Consider the following 21,268-nt stretch of genomic DNA (forward strand, 5'->3'; position numbering starts at 1 on the left):
TAGGGGATTGTCCCGTTGCCTCTATCCTGTGTTGGTCCTGCCTCGGTTTTGAGTGTGTTTTTTGAGGCATCGGAGTGAAACTGGACTTTTTTTCCTTCTCAATACTGTTCTGAATGTTGCCTATGTGGAAGACGATACCTGCCCCCCCCCCCCCGTATTGCCTTGGCTCCACAGAGTGCTGGGCCTCGCTGCAGTGGGCAGAGGCAGCAGGGCCTCGACTGTAGCTCTTTTGGGGCAGGAGGGAAATGCACCACCATTTTGGGAGATAGCAGCCCCACACATGCATGTTGCAAAAGAAGAGGGCGAGTGCCTCTGTGAAGAGGCAGAAGGTCTCATCAGGTATGTCTCAGATGGGGTATCTCCTCCTCTTGCTAACACAGTTCCCCTTGCCCCCCCGCAGTTTGCTTGCATATTAAAGGTTTTCAGGGTTTAGGATTGGGTTTGCTGGTTTGTTTTTTTTTCCAGGTTTTGGTTTTAGGGGGTTTTGGTTATTTTGTTTCTAGATTGAAAAATCTCTTGTTCCAGGTTCAGTCGAGGTACAGTTTTGGTTTCCAGTACCCACACATATGTTTTTTCCTTCCGTCTCAGAGGTAGAGGTGGAAATCTGCCTGGGGGGATCTTCCTGGGCACAGCGCAGCCCTTAACCGGCCTCGGGAGGGGGAAGAGCTGCTGGGGCGCCGGACACCCCAGCCGCCCGGCTCAGGGAAACGCGGGTCGCTGCAGCAACCGAGCCCAGCCACCCACACCGGCCGAGCGCCGGCGCCGCCCCTTTAAGAGCTGGGCGGTTACGTCACCCAGCTCTCCCGCTGCCCCGCCCCCGCCCGCGCGCGGAGTGGGCGGGGCGTGCCGTACCATGCGCAGGCGCGGAGGGCCGGGGTGGGCCCGGCGTCGCCATGGGCTCCTGAGGCCCGCAGCGCCCCCGCGCCGGTGCCGGCGCCCGCCCGCCCGCGGGGCAGCGGGGCAGGGCCCGACCCGACCGGATCCGACCCGACCTGACCCCTCCTGACCCCTCCTCACCCTCACGGGCCGAGCCCAGCCCAGCCTAGCCCCGCCCCGCCCGCCGGGAGGTAAGACGTGGCGGGGGCAGGGTGGCCGGGGCGCGGGGCGGGCGTGAGGGGCCGCGCTGGCGGGGGGGCGGGGGGGTGCTCGCCGAGACCCCCACAAAGGCCTTACGCACCGCTTCGGCCTGGCGTGGTCGCGACCTCCGCCCCCCCGCCCAGCCCCCCTAATCCTACCTCCTCCCGTTCCCCAGCGTGGCTTGCGCGATCCCCGCGGTGCGGCCCCCCCAGCCCCCCTACCCATTCTCCCGGTGTGCCGCCCCCCTTCCCCTCCGTACAGCCCCCGCCACTGCCCCTCGACGCAGGCGGCCACCCCCGGCCTCTCCCCACCACCCGCTTTCCTCCTGCCTGGCCTCCATGCACACACACGCACCATCCCGCGCCTCCCCACAAGCTCCCATGCAGCCCCCCGCGCCGCCCACATAATTCCCCCCCCTCCTCTCAGCATGTCCCTGCTGCAGCCCACCCGGCCTCCCCATGCCCCATCCCTGCCCCTGGTGCTGTCACGCTTCTCAGGGGTGCTGGGTGGGTGTCACTGTCTGCGAGGGTGTGTTCGGCCCCAGCTGGGCTGGGAGCACGGTAGACCCAAGCAGGGTGGTGGGCACTGGGTTTGTGTTTGCTGTGCCTCCTCTGGTTCAGGCTGAATGGACTAACGGGCAGACACAGTACGTGTGCTGATGTGGTAGGTGAGGAGGCTGTTACAGGCCCTGTGTGCTCCTGTAGTGCAGCTGAGTTGTGATGGGTCTTGTTTGGATGCTCACAGTGCCTTGAAATTTCAGTTGCACCGCGAAGGCTAATTTTATCTTGGGAACTGCAACGCGTAGTGGAAAGAGGGCTTTGGAAGAACATGTGAGTGACTGAATTCTGATGAATTGTGCTCCAGAAAAGGGACTGGAGTGGTTTCAGAGACAGCTCTATCAAAGCTGCCTGGAACACTGAAGCTGTCAAGAGGAGGAGGAGTGGGAAATGTAGAGGAAATACTGAAGATGGTTCCTGCTTACAGAAAGTTTGAAACTGCTTTTGCAGTGTAAGGGGCTCAAACAGGAGTTATTGTTGAAGACATAGGCAGGCTTCCCTAGAGAGGAGACTGTTTACCTCCATTAAAGTGAAAAATAGAAGGTATTGATCAGTAATAGGGCAAAGGCTAACAGGATGAATAGAAATGTCTATTTCCTGTCCTGCAAGAAAAAGACAACAGTAGATGAAAATGTGATAAAGCATACATCCCACTAAAAGAGACTTGGCTTTTTTAACGTAATAGTTAACTGTTCTTTTGAACTTAAACTTGCTGGAAGTTACCCTTGAGTCTAAAAGCCTAGCAGCCTCCCTGAAAGGGACCAGAGATTTCTCTAGAAATGTTTGTGTTTTTCAGGTTTCTAATACTACAGGTTTGTATTTGTGTGGTGCTTTTGGAAAAAATAAACTCTCACACTTTTAGGATATTGACCAAGTACTAAACAATAGGCTTTAGGGGGAGCTTTTCTTAGGGTGAAGGTATTCCACAAAGACCAACTTCAGGCTTTTTTTTCACCATTGTCCCCCCCAAAAATGGGCTTCAAGTCTGCTCTGGTCCAGTGGAGCAATTTTGAAGTCCTTAATACTGCCATTGATATGGTTGTGCTGTAAACCTTAAGTGGCATGTGTGCAGCAGCTGGCTGGCTATCTCTGCACCTAGGCCAGAAGTGATTCGGTCTTGCTGTAAAATGATCGGGAAAGCATTGCTACCGAAGTCAGTGTTTCTAACCAGTTTGGTGGTGTGGGAAGATGCTTTTCTTTGTGTTCTGCTCAGGTCTCTACAATCAGTTTAGATTGCTGAATGGGTTGTGTTTTGGAAATGTGGGGCAAGGGGAAGAACACCTCCCAATCATTCAGGCATCTGTTGTACTTTTATTTGTCTGTCTCCTTGGGACATGTGGCAGTTCGAAGGGGAGGTTCTTAAACATGCACAAGCTGGTCAGAAAATAAAGTTCAACGTGACTAGCTGGTTTGGCATAACAAAAGCATTCTGAGCTGGCTGGTTTCTAACAATTTGACAGAATCCAGCTAGAAATCTGCCTTGTTCTCTGTCAGCTTGTTTGCCTGTTTGCTGGTAGCAGGCTGGGAGATGAACTTTTGCAGTTTGCAGTTGTGGGATTAGGGTTCTTTTCTTCTTGTGCATAAAGGAGGGGTGGGTTGGTTTTTTCCCTCAACTCATAATTAAAATAACTTTGAAAACACCTCCCCCCCAAATGTCAGTGCCTTTACCCAGTTTCTACTGTTAGCTAAAACATCTAATAATCATGTTCTGACTTAAGACAACAACCCTTCATCCCTCCTCCCCTCCTGTTTAATTGGCTTATGTTTGCAGTGATGGAGATGAGCTCTTGCCTGCTCCTTCCAGAGCAGAAATGCCAGTTTCATTTTCCAGCAGCTCAAAGGATGTCTTTGAGCACTTCCAGCAATGGCTGGTGGGAGCAGTAAATACCTCAGGAGGTGTTTGTGATTTGGTCTTAGCTGCTTCAAGAGTGTTACATTGTTCAAAGTATTGAAGGCTGGGGTTAAATAGGAAGTTGCAAGTCAGACTTGCTGATTCTGAGGGGCCACTGCTGTGACTAGTTTTCACAGGGTTTCCAGGCTAAAACTGAGGAAACCAAGGATGTAAAGCAGCAGTGAATGTACAGGTTCGGCTGTCTGCAGAATCAAGAGAATAGTGCAGCCTCTGAGAGAAATTGTACTTAACCATTGCACGGTAGAGCTCTCCTAGCATAGGACTGCGGCTAGCTATCTGCGTAACAAAGCTGCTGTGTGTTACTGAACAGCCAGGGCTGGGGGAAGAAGCTTTTCTCTCTTTTAGAGCTTGTGACTGATTGCACTCGCTGAGGCCCTGGAAAATTGAGGTGTTGTAGAGAATAGTGTTGTGTTTGCGTTGTGTGTGCTGACTTGCCCATCTGTTTGCTTGAAGTGGTGTGTGTGTGTTGTATGTGCTGTTCTTGCTTCTTCCCAAACCTCTTGCGGTTTGCTTTCTTGTGGTGGAACAGTGGTTTCCTGCCAAGACATTACAACCTACCAGAACACTTGGGACTCTGAAAGCCGTTTGACACTGTGATGAGAGAGATTAAAACACTTATTTAGAATAACTGCAAAATATGATAGCGCTTGGACTGGAAATACCCTTTTGAAAAGGTGTTTGTTGGTGGTTTAGGGTTTTTTTTCTTTCTTTTTTTCCTCCCTCATGGACTACTTTGGGAGAGAGCAACTGGACATGTTTTCAGAGAAGCAATTCCCCAGGAAGGTTTTAGAGTTGAAAATCTGCCAGCTAAAGCAGTGAGTTGCAGCCAGCCTCCAGGAGTCTCACCTCTGAGTCTTCCACCTCTAGGAAGAGGCAGGGGACTGGATGTACTTGCGTATAGCCAGGTTCTCTCTAGTCTTTGAAAATCAGCTCAACCTCGATGGGTCTTTTGTTTGTGGTTGTGTAAGGAACATGTCCGGGAAGGCAACAGAGCAAGCTGTGTCCAGGGAAAATGCAGTGTATAGGCAAGTTGCCCAGGAACTGTGCTATATCTGAGTGTGACCACATCTTTATAGCCCCTGAGGGGCATAATTTAAAGGAAATCTGAAGAGGGAAATAACTTATGTGCAGCATTTAATGTCCTTTAATCCATAGAGTATCTGGATGTTTGTCTCCCCACGCTCAAGTCTATCTCTGGACTGAAATGATAGGAATATGGCCGTTACTGTCTTACAGTCACAATCCCTGGGAGTCTGATGATATTGAAAGGATGAGCTATTTGAGGGCATTGTATAATGGAGAGCGACCAAGAGCATAGAGGGATGGTGTCACAGCCTCTAATTTTTTGTTTAACCTGAAAATGTTCCTCTCTGCGTGGGTATGTTGTACATCTGGCCCCAGTCAACTCTGTGGCAAAAAGGTAGAAAAAGGTCTCTCTGGTTCTACAAAGAAAATGACTGTAACATGTTATGTAGTGCAGCAGTAAGGCTTCGAGTAGGAGATGAGATAATACCTTAAAAGCTGACCTTGCCGGCCCAGCGTTCCCTCCCCAGGTTACAAAGTATGACATGGATGCTATTGGAGGCTGCTGAGCTGATTGCCTGGGAGCATGCGGTTGCCTGGTCATCACAGATGCAGCCCATGCAGCAGTAACGTTAAGTAGCTATGCCTCTGTCCAAGTCACTTAAAATGAACCTGGACAAGCCAGTCACCTGAGGAGGAAGATTAGAAAAGAGTGAATTTCTCTCCATGGCTCACCACATCTTGTCTCCTTCTTGCCAGCTTTGCTAGGAGAGGCTGGTTAGTGGTGGGTAAAGCTATTTGCAGCTAATTGTCCCATGGGAGCTGGGAGTGTCCTCTGTCCTCCATACTCTGCTGAATTTCAGACTTTCTTTCCCCTGTCTCAATGGCTTTGTGATGGCACTGATTTTACAGCAGAGTTTTAAGCTAGAAGTTAATCCTATAAATTCCCATTTAGACAACTTCATCCAACTGGGTAATGTAATGTTACGGTGTCTGGAAAAATTTGGTTGCATTTTTATCTTTTTTTTTTTTTAAGTGCACACCTGACGTGCCCCTTTATGTACAGAAAAAAATGCATGGCTGTTGCTGACTTCACAGACAGGGGGGGAGGATTTCAGAATCACCTTGAACTGTTTTAGTAGCTGTTGGCATCTGTCAGCTTCTGACAGTGTTGGTGACTTCTCTGCAAACCTCTGTGGTCAGCTTCAGTGCTGCGTCAGGAAAGGGTGAGCAGCTTCTAGCCACTCTTGGGATGTAGGTAGCCTTTGGAAGAGGATGCTGAGCAAGGTTTTCCCCTCTGATGCTGTTTCTACTTGCTGTGCTTTAGCCAGCAAGGGTGAGAATGGTTTCTTCCCCCAAGCACTGCTCTCAGCCTGCGAGCTTCCAGAGGTGACTTTCCTGTAAGGGAAGTGCTGTATCTGTGCTCATTCTCTAACTAGCAAAGCTGTAATGCTGATGTATCTAGGGCTTGGCATTTCTGTGTGGGGAGGAACTCTCCTCTCCCAGGAGTCCAGGAATACAGAGCTCCTAATCCTGTTTTTAGAAGTTTGAATCTGTAGGGGTTTTGTTTTTCTTGATGGAGTAGCAGGGCAGGAGAGAAGTGTGGAGGGGTCAGTGTTGAACAGGAGTGATGAAATCAGGAGTTGGTGATTTTGGGGAATTAAGAAGAGGATGCATGTATCTTATGTCCAGAATTAAAAACAAACAAACAAACAACCCAGAAACAAAAATAAGCAGATCAGATGTTATCTTAGCAATAACAGGATGGCTTCATAGTGAGTGGCTTTGGGTGCTTTGTTGAGAATCACTGGTTTTACTTCTGCAGTGCTCATCACTGCTATGTATTTGCATTGGAGAATAATTGCTAGGGAAGTCAGATGTGCCATCTGCCTCATATGCATCGCTGCACAGTTGCCTAGGCTTGTGATAAGATGTCTGACTTATTCCAGCACATTTACTTACTGAATTTAAATATGGATCTGATCTGATAGATTCTGTATGTTGCATTCTATGTGAAAGGTATGTTCCAATATAAAAAACCCCTCCCATCATGCGTGGCTGCCATGAGTTCAGTGGCTTTTGATCCTGCTGTAGAGTTTGACTTCTGATTCTTTTTAGAGTAACTGTATACCCTGTGGCAACTTTAAAACTGTTGTCTCCTCTGTCTTGGCCCTCAGAGGTGGCAAAGGGTGAATGCAAGTGGTGGTGGAATAAGTTCTGATTTGACTTTGTTCCTGAGAATTTGGAAAATGAAATGCAAACTTCCTCTGTCATACCGGACATAAGTGTTTACAACACATCCTTTTTCTTGTTGTCTCTTTCTCCCCTGCCAGTTGCAGAATATCTTTGTAGTCTTTCTGTGTTTCTCCCCTGAGAGCAGAGGGCTGGACTGGTTTGTGTGGAGTGGGATTGCTGGGAATATGGGAAAGGGAAGCAGCGCATGGCCCAAGTGTGCTTGATCCTGCTCTCAAAGGAGTGGTTGGAAGGTTGGGGAACATCCCTTCTCCTTCTCTCCCTCCCTCTTTCTCTGTTTTCCCTAGCCCCTTCCAAAAAAGGGACTGGATGTTGGATGTTGACCTATCACAAAAGTGGGTCAGTCCAACAAAAAAACAAAACAAAACAAAAACCCAAAAAACTCCCCAAAAAAACAAGAGGAGGAGGATGGGGGGAGGAGGGCTGTGTGACTACAGCGAGACAACAAAAATTAATAGAGCAGAAAACTCTGGAATGAAGAGTGCATGGCTCAGGGTAAAAGGGTTTTATTGTTGATTCTGGGTTTTTAAATGGGTGCATGGGGAAGGGAAGCTGCTTTCTCTTTGGGTGACTGTGTGTGGATTGGCAAAACGGGTGGGGGCTGTGTGAGCTGGGAGTGGAGAAGAATCCTGTGATATTCTCAGTGTTTAATTTCCTTAAAAAGAGAAAAGAAGTTGCATGGCCTTTTTGAAGGTTAAATTGTGCGTATGGTATGATCTTATGTATATGTAGGTATTGGATCATCTCTTGAATATGGCTTAGTGGGTGTGTACCTTGCTCTGTGGTTTAGTCCTTCTAGGTGCCTGACTCCTCTGCCTTCTACTTCTGAGGCTAATGGTCTTTCTGCACCGCTTGTGCTGACACTACTGTTTTTATGTCCCAGTGACACTTTTCTCTTGTTTCACTGACTGTACTGACAGCTGTTTTGAAAATTGTGACTGGGCAAAATGTCTTCAGCATTCAGACTGCTTATTCCTCTGGAGACCTAACGTTGTGAAGAACTGCATTTGGATGTGAATTTGTTGTGCAGAGAGAGAAGTGCATTAAGCTGATATGAAGTGCAGTAACTGTAGATTCAATCACTGTGTTTTGTAAATCTGGTCAAATGCCTGTCTTCTAGCTGAGTTATGTGTGTGTGCCTGTGTATGAAGTGCATATTGTGGGGTGACTTTCGCTGACGTGACATTAAGAAGGCTTTACCCACCATGAATAGTAAAATGTAAATGAGTTGCACTAGTAAAAATTGCATGTTGCGTCACACACTTAACTCACAGCTTGTTTCAGAAGTGCTGCTGGAGAGCTTAAAAATGCACTGTTGGGGCCTTTTCATGTCTCATAGCTACGTAAACTAGATGCCAACCTAGAAAGCAAAAGCAGTTTTAAGAGGTAATACATTTTAAAGCGTTTGATTTTCTTTTGTTGCTATCACTGATTTGAGCTGCACCAGTGACACTCTTACTATACAATGTTATTTTGTCCTGACTCTCTACCTTCTCTTCTTCCTACCTTTTCCCAAATCAGCTGGTGATGCTATGTCTTTGTGGATTGAAAAGACCTTAAACCAACTATTAATTTGCAGTATATGCTTAACACAAAGGAAAGAGCTGATCCCAGTTGGCAATTCTAGGCATTCTTAAAATAGTCTAAAATAAGCCTTGAACCATTTTGTCCTGTGTGTTTGTACACCTTGTTAAGCCTAGGGGACATTCTGAAAACCATGAAGCTCCTGCTTTCACTAATGCAGACTCTTGTTTGTGTCCTAATAGGTGCAGAAAATTCAGACTATGTCATCCACTGCATGGCACTTCTGCTTTTGTCTTTTTGTGTCCAGAATCAGGATAATTTAATGGAAAAACTGTTGGAGGAATAAGAATTTAAGAGGGGAGCAGGAAATGGTTTTGTGGTATGTTAACATAAACAAAGTTCAGCATGGTGGATATTTAAAACTACAGTAAGTGTGGAGTAGGTTTTAAGGAGGAGCAATTTCTTGCTTCATAGCTTTCCAGGAGAACCTTGCAGCGAGGTCATGCATGTTTTGTTGTATCATGTCTTGTACAGCAGAAGGAGGCTTAGCTGTTAAGACTCTTTCATGGGATAGCTTTGTGTATCATTCTTTGCTCCCTCAGCAGTTTAGAAATAAATACTTTAGCCTTGGAGGAGATGATCTATTTTAAAAACAGTTTGTATGTGCAGATGGCAGAGAATGGCTTTCATTTCATTTGGGGTTCTTTTCCTACTGCCACCAGGGCAAAGCAATTGCATTGTCACCAACAGCACAACGGAGCAGGTCTTGCTTGGAGCAGGCAGCCCACTCCTCCTTTACTAGACTCTGTGATTGAATATGTGTTCAGAACTGAAGGACCAAGCTTTAACATTTCTTCCCTCCTCTTACCCCACTTCTGTTGTGTCAGACATGGGGTTTATGTATTTATGTTTGTTTATGTTATGTAGAAATAGCTCCTCATCACTGGTAACGTTTTCCATGCCTTTATGCAAGCCCAGAACTGAAGATTCTTGTTTTCACTTATGCCATATCCCTTTGGTTTATTGTTCTGATTTTATTTTCAGTGGAAGAAGCTGCCATGTTAATGTTAGAGACAGAAGGCCTGTTTCCAAAAGGTACAGGAATGGCAATCTGCTCCTGATCGAGAATTACTGTGCTGCTGTATTTCTGTGGATGCAGGCCCTGTGGACATGTCCCCACTAGCTTTATATCAGTGTGGTGTCTCTAACAGAACTGCTCCCCATGCAGGTTGGAGCCCCTTCCCTATCAAGGATCTCAGTTACAGTGGTTTGCATCTATAGGTTTTTATCAGGATAGTTATCTTGATAAAAATAGCACATGCTTTGCTTTACTTTCTTTTCTCCTCCTTGCACTGAGAGCAGACTCAAGTAGTCCTAAAGTGCTTTCAGAAGATCTGTTAGGTAAGTTTAAGTCAGTAGTAGGTTGGTGTTTAAGCTAATGCCTTAGCAGTACAAGGTCTTGTCTTGCTCTAATGTGTGTAACTTGTAATGGCACCTGGGCAGGAACACATTGCAGCTTATTGGGAATGGGGGTGTCATCTCTGCCTTCCATGTTTGGGGTTGTTGGGCTACACTAGGGCTGTGTGAGGTCTATACCCATGTAGAGGAATCTTACCAGCTGATCCAAGTTTCCTGTGGCCATCTTGAAATACACCTAAGCCCGTGTCCGAAAGCCCTGTGCGTTTACCCAGATGTACTCTTCTGTCTGTGTGTTTCGAGTTTCCAAAGTTTGGTGCTTTTCCTGGCTCTCCGTTCTCCTGGTCCTGTCTGAGACATGCTATATTGCAGGTTACCTGCGGGGGGAGCACGGTAGTCAGCTGGAGACGGGGGAGCTTCAAGAGTGAAATTTAGAAGTGTTGAAATGTTTTCCTTTGGTATAATCAGCAGAACCCTCCGTTAGAGGGAGAGTAAGTATGCAAGTGACTTTACTCTCTCTTGAAATGGAAGCAATAAGGTGCAGGTGAAAGAGATGGGCAGAGAAAAAAGGATATGGCAGATGAGTAAGGAACTCTTTAACATTTCTCATGCATTAGATTGGTTTGGTTTGTACTACATTGGTAATTCAAGTTTCCAAATGCCCCTAATTTGCCATATGGTCATGTCAAGTACCCTGGTTTGGTACCTCACAGTGCTGGGAACTGTACAGGCAGAGAACAAAAAGATGGTTGTCCCAAGGAGCTTAAAATGCGCAAGAAACAACAGAGAGATATAGCCAGATGGGAGGAGTACACAGAAAAGAGATCACAGCTAGTAGCCTAAATGTTGTCAGGTTGTTGCACAGCTGGAGTAGCAAAGTGGGAGACTGGAGAAGATAGAGGTGAATGTAAAATGGCTTTGTGGCTGCTGGAAAAGGCATTTTTCTCTGGACGTGAGATGAAGCAGGAAGGTATGTGTTGTGGCACTGACACTGGGGTGCGATGGAGGTAGGTGTCCAAGAAACAAGTATCAAAATGCATTTACTGTGTCAGGTAAGAGGGAAGCTACTTACACCAGGGTGCTCAATCTGTAGCTTGTCAAGGCAGCGTGTTTGCTGTGATGTGCTCTGAGGCACCACCTTTGCTGGAAGCCTGTTCTAATGATGTGCTGGGCTTGCGTCCCGTTGCACAGTAAGGAAGAGGCATCTTGGAGACAAGGCCTCTTAAGAGTTGCCATAGCCCACCCTCATGTTTTTCTTTTTAACAAGACAAAAGAGGAGCTAGCAGACTCTGGGCTGGTGTTGGTAAATGAGTTGGAATCCACTTGTCTGGTTAAGGTTCCAATCATCCATGCTATTACCTATTTTTTAAATATAGTACAGAATTGCTCTTACAGTGTCAGCTTATTGCGTACAGTGGTGTTTCATAATAGCTTTGTGCACTGCTTATACCTGTCACTGTGGCAATGCTATATGGGACTTCAGGAGATTAGAAGGGATAATTTGGAAGGTGTATGTTAGTTCGGCAGATTTGTGAGTACAGTGTTCCTTCGTGTTTCACTAGCAAGGAAAATGAACTGGAAGCTGACGTTTACAACCAATAAAAAGTATCACGCAATTAATAAGTTGTCTTTGGGGGCAACCCTGAGAAGCAGAGAGGGTTGCTTGTGGAGTGAGGTTTGGGGTAGGAAAAGTGGAGCCCTATTAAGAAAGTTTGTGTGTTTTCTTTCAGAACACAGGGCTGGAAAGAGTTATTAGTTTCAATAGCTGTGTGAATTAGAGGGGATTAGGTGAAGAATGATGCGTAGTCATGTAATTAATGACAGTTGATGTATAATCACAAGGGGGCAGTGTTAAGGTTACATACACAGCTTGAACTTGTAAGTAAGTGTCCTTGCTTCTGAATACATGACCCTTGTCACATCAAAATGCTTGTTGATCACTTTTTGCTGCTTCAGCTTCTTTTAAAATGACTGTAGAGAAGCGGAGGAATTCCCTTTCAGATCTTCAGTTCTGCTGATGTTACTGGCACTACATTTGGGTCTGTGCTATCAATGTGGTTTGATTAGCTCAAATGTAGAGCTCCAGGATCTGTCCCTTCTGCCACTGGTGGTCTGCAGTAGAGATCCTCTCCCCCATGAACTTTAGGAAGGGCTTAGCAGCTTCCTCTCTTGCATAACTCCCAAAGTGCACTGGGATGTGCAGGATTGCAGCTGGCTGGACTTTATTTAGAGCTAGGTTAACCACAGGTGCATCTGCTCTGATTTCATTTGAGATCTGCCCTTTGTGAGTTTAGTGGAAACACTCTCAGCACTGTGAGTGTCCAGTCACTTTAGACGTCACTTGGGTAGAAATCCCTTTCTTCTCAAAGCATAAAAACCTTGCTACCTTGTGACATCTCCATCCAGCCTTTGTCTGCCCAAATTTTTAGATACAGATAATGTGCTGTGTGTGTATGCTATGAAACTTAAAACAATTAAGTTTTGTGTGCTGATCAGGACTGGAAGGGAATTACTCTTCAGTATGTGCAGTTATGGAAAGCTGTAACTCAGAGCAGGGATATTTTGGAAAAAGAATGGCTGGAAAGAACAAAGAAAAGCCAAGTCTGGTGATTGTTTTGTAAATTGAACCATAACAGTTGTGCAGCTCCCTCTATAGTAAGATAATACCTGCTTAAACAGATCTGGATATTTCCAGGATTTGTATTTGTTCTCTTCCCCCTGAGGAAGCAAGCAGAAATGAGGTGGCATGTGGTGTAAGTACCATCAGAGTGCTGCACGCCACTGGTGCAAGTGTGTGGTTTGGAAAAGCATGTGCTGGAGGAGCCATTTGCGCACCTCAGTGTGCATGTGGAAGTGATTTGCTTCTGGCCCTCTGCTTTTACTGGGTGCTTGTTCCCCGATTTGCGCTGTGGCTTTGGGTGAACCAAGGCTGGGGCAGTTCATCTGCAGGTATGTGTTCTTTTTTGTGTTCTGCTGTGACCTGTCAGTAAATGACATACACGTCCTTCCCTGCTGCAGCTGTAAGCTGTGGCAATGGACTGTTGGCTTTTCTAAGGTCCTTTCCGTCTGCTGATCTTAAAGGCTTGTGTGAGAGCTACGTCTTGCACTTTTACAGAAAGGGTATCCCAAAAACTATTAGGAGGTTATTGGGAGGTGGCAGTATGAAGCTGTTCCTCTTGATAACCCTGTCTTTACTACAACCACATCAGAAACAGCTCTTCTAGTGGGTAGAACCAACGGCTGCCTCCTTGCGATCTTGGTTTAAGTGGATTATCTTCCTCCAATCCGAACGTCACATTAGAACCTGCTTACAACCAAATTGAAAATAATAGCCGCTTTAGATCTTAGACCTTCAAGAATTTGTTCCATTAAAAGAAAATAGCTTTTCATCCACAAAATGACCAAGGGTCATGCTGCCTTGAAATCTTGCATATCCTTGTATTCTGGGTATGTTTTCATGGGTCAACTGGCTTTTAAAAGCCAATCAGGTTAAACTCACATCACGTAGAAAACAATGCTAAGTTAGAATGAATGACAGGCTGGCTAAGTGTACCATGTCATGCAGTGTTTGGTAAAAGTATCACTTTTGTGTTCTTCTAGTGAGGAGAGCTTTCAGAGCATATCCTTCCAATGAAGGTGCTTTGGATTGAGTTTGGATTTGGGTTGAGTATGGATTTCAAAATGGCAGTAGGGGAGCACGGATTGTTTGCTGGAGGAATAAGGATGCTCTTCTTTCCCCCTTGCTGTGCAGTGACACTTTGTGGTACATATTCTTGTTGCCTGCTGCTGCTTGTTCCACTGCCTTCAAGATGAAACCATAAGACTAAGACTCTGGCAGGCTAACCGTAAGACTAGGAGACAGCAGAATAGTCAGTGCTTTTGTGAAAAGTAGAGCTGTTAACTTAGGTGTGCCCATCATCTTCCAGTATGGATGATTTAGATACTTCATTCTGGTCTCAGGTGAATGCTGTGTTCATCTTGTTCTAAAATATTTTTATTGCAGAAGGGTGGTGACAACGGCGGCGGCAGTGTTTCATGATCTTGGGGAGGCTGTGTTGAGTGGTAGAGAGGTTCCCGAGTACCACATGATTTCTTGTATCATGAGGGGTGGCAGTGGCAGGCTTTTCCAGGTCCTGTTTGTAAAGCATGTGAGCAGCCTGGTGAAAGGCATGTGAGAGATGTAAAGTACTGTCACTGTTATGCTCCTGAGTCATTTCAGCCTGGTTCAGTTGCTTTTTGGTTCTCTTCCTTGACAGGTCTTGGCTTGTGGGTGGCTCTTTAGAATCCCAACTGGAACGTCACACCAGAAAGCACCATGATAGTGATGACTGACGTCACTGTGGCCCCCAGATTGGGGTCAGCTGCCACCACTCCAGCTGTGGCTCCCAACTTCTCCTGGATGCCGGAGGATGGCAGCCCCACAGCTGTGGAGCAGCCAATATTCCTCATGACCACTGCTGCTCAGGCTATCTCAGGTTTCTTTGTGTGGACAGCTTTGCTCATCACCTGCCATCAGGTAAAACCTGTCACTCATACTTCTCACCCTTTTCCGCACGTGGAGGAACACATTTGATCCCCTGGCATAACTCTGACAGATACAACTGTGTGATGGGGATTTGCAGACTCTGGAGTGGTACTGGAACCTCTTATTTGGGGTCTAATTTATTATCTGTGCTGATCAAGGTGGTGACTTTTATATGAAGGCCTTTTTACACCCAGGTCCAGACTGTTTCCATAGTGTGAATTGAGAGAAAGCAAACTCCTTAAAACTAGGAGATGTAAAACATTTGGCCATCTCTTGAGTGTTTGCAGAAAGGTGTGTTATCTCAAGCCATCCTTTCCCAGGTCTTGTAGCTGAACCTAGCAATTTTGTTATTGTGTCAGCTGTTAGCTGAATGATCGTGGTCATCTGTTGTTTGACATACCTCCTTTGATCTCCTGTGCCAGTGGATTCCACAAGCTGAACTCCACTGCAGAAAGGAGTAGCAGGAAATGTTTTATTTTAATTTTTTTCCCCCTCCCCTCTTTCTGAGGCAGGTGTCCTGGGAGCCAGAACAAGTCAAACCCTGCATCCTGTTCCCTACCTCTCTTTCATGCGGTTGTCATGTGAACTGAAAAACACAGTGGGGACCCACAAGCCTTGTTATTTATCAACCTGTGTTTTGTACCTGTCGGTCCGTAGATTCCAGAGTGATGACTAGTATCTAGAAAACTACAGCCTATTGATGGAGTATAGTGGCTAGTGAAGTTCAAAAATAGATTAGTGACTGATGAATAAGAGTAACCCCTGCAGTCTCACAAGCTTGGGTAACAATTACAAGTGCCATGGATCCTCTTGTCAAATTGATCACCTGCTGAGGGTAGGAAGAAACCTTTCCTCTGCAGTATAGCATTGCATAGTTAGGTATTGATGCCCTTCTCTGAAGAAACCAATGGAGGTCAGTACCAGAGAGACACTGTTGACTGAAATGCACTGTTGTCCTCTTACAAGGCAACAGTTCTTGTGCTCTCGTAGGCGCATGAATTGCAGGGCTCTTGTGACATCCCAAGGGCAAAGCTTGGAGTCATCTGAACTCTGGCGTCAGCTGTTCCTGTGCTGGATGAGATGCGTTACTGGGATTGTCACAAGGAAAAAATATCCCTAAGGTTTGTTAGTTTATTTTCAACTTGTTCTCCTCAGGAAGTGAGGGGTTTTTGAGCACCTCATGGGTTGGGGAGAGGAAACCCCATGGGAGAGAAGTATTTTGAGCCCTTCAGTTGACTTTGACCAAATCTGGCTGGGAGGCAAGGAGAGGTGAGCAACAGACAGCTGGGGAGAGTCACCCCCCTCTCCCTTACAAGGGAAAGGTGAGATCATCAACGTATGCTTCGTTAGACCATGGAGAATCCTCACAGCACTCCTGAATGCAGAGTGAAGCTTCAGACAAATGCTTGTGCCTCTTCAGGCAGCAAAATCGGTTAGTTGTGAGGCATGTATGTAATAAGCCAGCTGTTACTAATTCCAGCAGTTGGGACAGCAGCTTGATGAGGGTTGCTGTATGGAGGCCTTGCCGCTGGAGAATGTGCCCTCTGCTGACTTTGGTCGACAGCGTACCCGCAACTTGTGCCAAAGCTCTGGCCGTGTTATTACACCATTACAGGAGTGGTGCTTATCTTCAGGGTATGTTTGTGGTCAATACCTTTTCCAGGACGTGGGTATTGTGTGAAAAAGCATCTTAGGTGTGGGATTTAATGATGGCTAACAAACTATGAGTGGTGGGAGCAGGTAGGGTGGGGACACGGTGCTCCCCCAGCCAGTGACTTAGAGGGATTGGCATGTGTGCAGACAGTCAGACAAAACAAGTGGTGTGGCTGTGTGGTTCCTTTGAGCACACTGCACGAGCTTGGTCATCCCTTGGTGGCTGATACTTTGCAGCTGTGCTGTCACCAATGTGCAGAACAGCATTTTTTGAGCAGATGGGCTGTGGCTTATCAGCTCTTGGCAGTGCTGTGAAGGGCTCTCTTAGGTTGTTTCAGGTGAAAGTCTCAAAAGCATGCAAAACTGCCAAGAGAGTGAGTGTTTACAATGAGCTTGCGCTTAAGTGCATGTACCTGCCCTCTTCAGAGAAAAGCAGCCTGCAGTGTGGTGAATCTTAGGTACTTAGGATAGCAGGAATATAGCACTGATAATTGGGAAAAAGAGGTATGAACAAAAGAATACGGGCAGGGTGATGATAACAGTAAATTAATTTCCTATAAGAAACTAGGTTAGAAATGCCTCCACTTCTTTTCCTCTTCCTTACCTCTCCCTGCAAACTAAGGGATGTTATATCAATACCATATGATACAGTGTTGGGGTTTTTTTTAGTGGTTTGTTGTTTTTTTTTATTTATTTATTTTTGGGGGTGGGGTTTTATTGTGGTTTTTTTCTTAATCACCTTGAGGCTGCTGGAGGCAATTGAGCTGATTTACTGAGTTTGTTTTTCCTGGACCAACTGACTCTCCAGTTCTCCTTTTTCCTCTCTACTCCATATACTGCTGACCCTGGTCTCCCCTCTCTGTCCTCTCAGATCTACATGCATCTTCGCTGCTATAGCTGCCCAAATGAACAGCGCTACATTGTTCGGATCCTCTTCATTGTGCCCATTTATGCTTTTGACTCATGGCTTAGTCTCCTGTTCTTCACCAATGACCAGTACTATGTTTACTTTGGCACAGTGCGGGACTGCTATGAAGGTAAGGAGGGGTCGCACAGAAAATGGGGGAGGTGGGAAGTCTCTGCCCTGAGAAAACTTTTGCTTCTGTTTGGGAACGTGGTGGAAGCATCACTGTCACCTACTGAGACAGAGTTTTACCTTGTGCCTCACTGGATGATCATGGCTTGTTTAGTGACTGAAAATCATAGAATCATAGGATAGCTTGGGTCAGGAAAGACCTCTGAAGATCATCTAGTGCAACTTCTCTGCCGTGTGCTGGGACGTCTTTCACTAGATTGAGTTACTTAAAGCCCTGTCCAACCTGACCTTCTCCCTTGCTGGCCTCTGAGCATGACAAGACATGTTGAGCCTTCTCTCCAATGTTCTGTAGAGACAAATTTTATGATTTTCTGTGGGTCCTTTGCTTCAGGAAGGTGTAAAGTCAAATATCTGATTCTACCTGGGTGTTACAAAGCGGGGTATCAGTTAGCCCCTGGCTCTTCTAACAGCACTTACTCAGCAGCCAGGCACTTGCTTTGTCCTGTTTTCCTGGTGCAGTTTGCTAGCAATGTATTCTTCTGGTCCCATCCTGCAGCCACTTGTGTGCTTGCACAGGGCAGCACAGCCACCACATGCTGGGGTTTGTGAGGTGTAACAGCTTTGGAGTCCTGCAGAAGAGAGGGTGCCATGTTCAGGATGAGTTAACGATTGCTTTGGTTTTGGTTTATCTGCTGCAGATAATGCCACTAGCGTTGCATGAGAGGGAAACAGTTACTCTCCAGTAAAGGCTATCTAAACTTCCTCTGTTATTGCTTCCAGAAAGAAGCCTCTACCACCCAGCCGGAGAAACTGCACTCTGGCAGTGTATTTTTGAGGACAGTTTATCACCATACCCTCATTAAATTGTAACTCCTTGGTGCAGCTGTTTTGGTGAGATCTGCATTGCAGAGAGGTGCCCCTGGCCATGTGAACAAGTTAATCAGCTGAAAGGACCAGCAGGGCCTCCTTCACATCCACAACAATGCTCTGAGATGCAGCAGCAGATGGCAAATGCACACACGTGATTCAGAAGGCATCTTTGTTTGGGCTTGGGGGTTTTTTCCCTTCCCTGCTCTACATGCATGTGTAGGTCTAGCAGGAAGCTCTGTGAAACTCCTCTCCTAGCAACAGCCAGTATCCCTCTGCCTCGCTTGCTGGGGAAGTTTGCAAACATCTGAGCATCTGCTCAGGAGACAGCCTGTGCTCCGGAGGTTGCCTCAGCACTTTAGGCTATGCAAGAAGACTACAGGTGGAGGTGAAAGCACCTTTGGTCAGCAGGTTCTCTCCCTTGGTTTTTCTGGGAAATGCTTTGAAACAGCAGGCTTTTTGTTCTTTCCCCTTCCTTGTCATCTACCTTATCCGTTCTTTTTTTGGGAAGGTTTTGGATAACGAAGTGGGGAGGAGCTGTTAGGGAATGGAGGGAGAAGACCCTACAAATTACGTTTTGAAAGCTGTCTTGGGCCATTTATGAGCTGCATTTCACAGTGTGCATTAGGAGGAGCATGTTTTGGTGTTGCTCTTTCACATGACTCTGCTGCTGTACAAACCTGGGTGTCGGTAACACTGACACAAGTAGATTTATTTAATTTTTTTTTTGATGTCGTGAGCACCGTCTGATGAATGTGGATCAGGAATGGGAGAAGAGCTCTTTTCCTGGTGTGGTCAGCTTTGATAGTTAGCACTCATTTCTTTTGGGGATGGAGTGGCAGATATTTCCCCCTCTCTTTGTTACTTGTTTTTGTTTGTTTTTCTCTGATGTCATTTCTTCCCTAGTGCTTTTGGAATGGGCAGCTGGTATTGTAATGACCACACCGGAGGGCAGGTGTCACTGGAGGGCAATAGGAAAAGCTCAGCTTTTCTTCCTCTGGGTGCTGTCATCTAAGCTGCAGGAAAATTGCAGGCAAAAGGGGTTACCACAGTTATTTAAGTAAGTTTTCCACGGTTGATATTTTCTCTCCTAATTAAGGCTTTTGCAAAATCATGGCTGTGTGAACATACCTAACTTTGTTCAATAACAAGGATTACAGATGGAATAACAATACCCAATTACATACATAGAAGCAGGTATACCACTGGTTTTTATCTGCTGTAGCATTCTTGCCAGCTAGGCATGTCTACAATCCATAAATATAACATTTTGAGACTATGAGCATTTTGGAGTGCGTTGAGTACCTCCTTTCCAGGGCATAGTTTGGATGCTTCTAGAAGAATTAGAGGTGATGTCTGTCTCTGACTTTGGAAGTTCATCCATGCAGGTAGACTGACCTCAGGTCTAATAACCAGCTGCTTGGTGAGGTCACCTTATCAGCACTGCACATTATTAGGCTTTTGTCTTATTTCAAAATTCCTTGAGATTTCTGTTTCCATCCCAAGTTATTTTCTCTTTGTATTATGTCAGTGCTGGGGGCCAAAACCAGAATTTGAGTGTTGGCATTCCAGGGAATGTCCAGGTATAGACTGCCATAGAAAATAACGTTGAAAGAGGGATCACCTGGTGTGTCATTTTGCCCGAAGGCTGTATGTGGCAAACTTAGGGGTACAGTCCTTGCCCTAAAAATCTTACAACTGTATGAGGAAGCACCAGTGATTATAACCAGTCAAGTGTCGCAGACAGGGCACATACAGGCTTACTCCGTGCACAGTTAAGTGGGTTTGGATCCCATGAAAAGTAAACATGTCTGTAGTTATGATGAGAGCCCTCCCCACAGTGTCTTCACCTCAGTTTATATGTATCAGCAAAACTGAATCTTGAAGAGAATTGAAATGGAGTGGAGTGGAGTATTAGCGGTCAGTCTGAGAAGGCTCTTCCTCATCTGTACCAGATTGCTGGGGAAGGCAGAAAAGAGGTGGCTCAAGGAGAAGGCTATTCCATACACAAGAGGTTTCAACTTTCTGAAGAAATGAAGCACAGCCTGTTTTTCAAAAATCTCCACCAGACATGAAAACAGAGTTTTGCTGATGGGTAAAAATCCTCTGTGTCTCCAACTCTTATGTCTATATCTGGTTACCTTGGAGAGAGAAACTGTGTTCATCTCCTAAAAGGTTAAATACAGAAGATAAGATATGGTTGATGGATCACAGATAATTTTCCAGATTACTTAGTACCACTGTAATGTGCTGGAATAATGCACAGGAACCCTGTAAAGAATGGCATCTTACAGATGCCAAGTAAAACAGAGACTGACCACAGTTTCAAATGGTCGTGTGACCCTTTTGGCATGAGTCATGGAACTGGTCTGGGACCTTTGCCAAACTCCAGTTCAGATAGTCTTGTGAGTGCTGAGGTAGGTCTATAAATGCAGTGAAAATAATCTGGAGTGCTTTGAAGGGAAAGATGCTGCATAAGCAGTCCCTGCTAATGTTTGGTCTGTTGCCTGTATTCTTGGTCCTTGCACCTGTTTTAAGTTGGTTGTCATTTTACTCTGATTGATGTCTTTGCAGCCTTTGTAATATACAACTTTCTCAGCCTGTGCTATGAGTACTTGGGAGGGGAGAGCTCCATCATGTCTGAGATCAGAGGGAAACCAATTGAGTGAGTATTTATTGTGCTTACAGCATGACACTCTTTTCCTCCTGTGCTCATCTACCGTGTCTCTATGCCTGCCCTGAAAAACTGTCAGGTGGCTAATGTCTGTTGGGACTGGGCAGCATGGATGATGGTGATTTACCAGTATGCTTCTCTGAGACAAATCAGGCTGATCACATCCTCTTAGACAAGCTGGATGGATTCACAGCTTTTTTGGACACCTGCCTACTTCTTTGTTTCTTTTCTTATTCCCTCCTTCTTTGAATCTTTTCTATCTTCAGTTGGTTGTGTGTGTGCTTCCTCTAGGATCTGTGTTTTTCCCCATGCTACTCTGTTTAAAAAAAAATAAAAAAATTGGAATGTGGAGTCAGGATGTTGTTTTAAATGTGTGTCTGAGAGAGGGTATGTCTGTAACTGTAATCATGGTTGGAGAAAGCACCAGTCCTGCAACTTTGCTACAGAGAGGTAGACAAAGAGGGTAGGAGTCTTGCACTCTAGCCCAAATCTTGTTTCTAAACCCTGTCATCTTGTGTTGGCTCTTTCAGGTCCAGCTGTGTATACGGGACTTGCTGCCTGTGGGGAAAGACCTATTCAATTGGATTCCTGAGGTTCTGCAAACAGGTATGTGCTAGAGGAGCTGTGCCATCCTCCAGAAGTGAATGAAGTGTGTAGGGGTGGCAACGGTGCCTTTTGCTGCCGAGCTTCTGAGGTGAGCAATCCTTTGAGGGGGTTTATAATAGCGTTTTGAGAGGCCTGCAGACTGCTG

At 46.0% G+C, this 21,268-nt stretch overlaps 1 protein-coding gene across 3 annotated transcripts in view; it reads left to right on the top strand.

Annotated features, from left to right (window-relative positions):
• The first annotated feature begins 851 nt into the window (after positions 1 to 851).
• Positions 852 to 21,268, top strand: part of TMEM184B (transmembrane protein 184B) — a 30,620-nt gene continuing 10,203 nt past the window's right edge. The window contains exons 1-5 of one of the 3 annotated variants that reach the window (XM_055809169.1): positions 852 to 1,067; positions 14,019 to 14,278; positions 16,812 to 16,977; positions 20,418 to 20,508; positions 21,048 to 21,123. In XM_055809169.1, coding sequence (XP_055665144.1) covers positions 14,078 to 14,278; positions 16,812 to 16,977; positions 20,418 to 20,508; positions 21,048 to 21,123 — 534 coding nt within the window. In that variant the 5' untranslated portion in view covers positions 852 to 1,067; positions 14,019 to 14,077. Of the gene's footprint in view, positions 1,068 to 7,503; positions 7,524 to 14,018; positions 14,279 to 16,811; positions 16,978 to 20,417; positions 20,509 to 21,047; positions 21,124 to 21,268 lie in introns of those variants that run through there. The other 2 variants (XM_055809171.1, XM_027780338.2) reach the window with 2 other exon arrangements.

The sequence above is a fragment of the Falco peregrinus genome, chromosome 6, assembly GCF_023634155.1.
Source record: "Falco peregrinus isolate bFalPer1 chromosome 6, bFalPer1.pri, whole genome shotgun sequence".
NCBI classification, from domain to species: domain Eukaryota; kingdom Metazoa; phylum Chordata; class Aves; order Falconiformes; family Falconidae; genus Falco; species Falco peregrinus.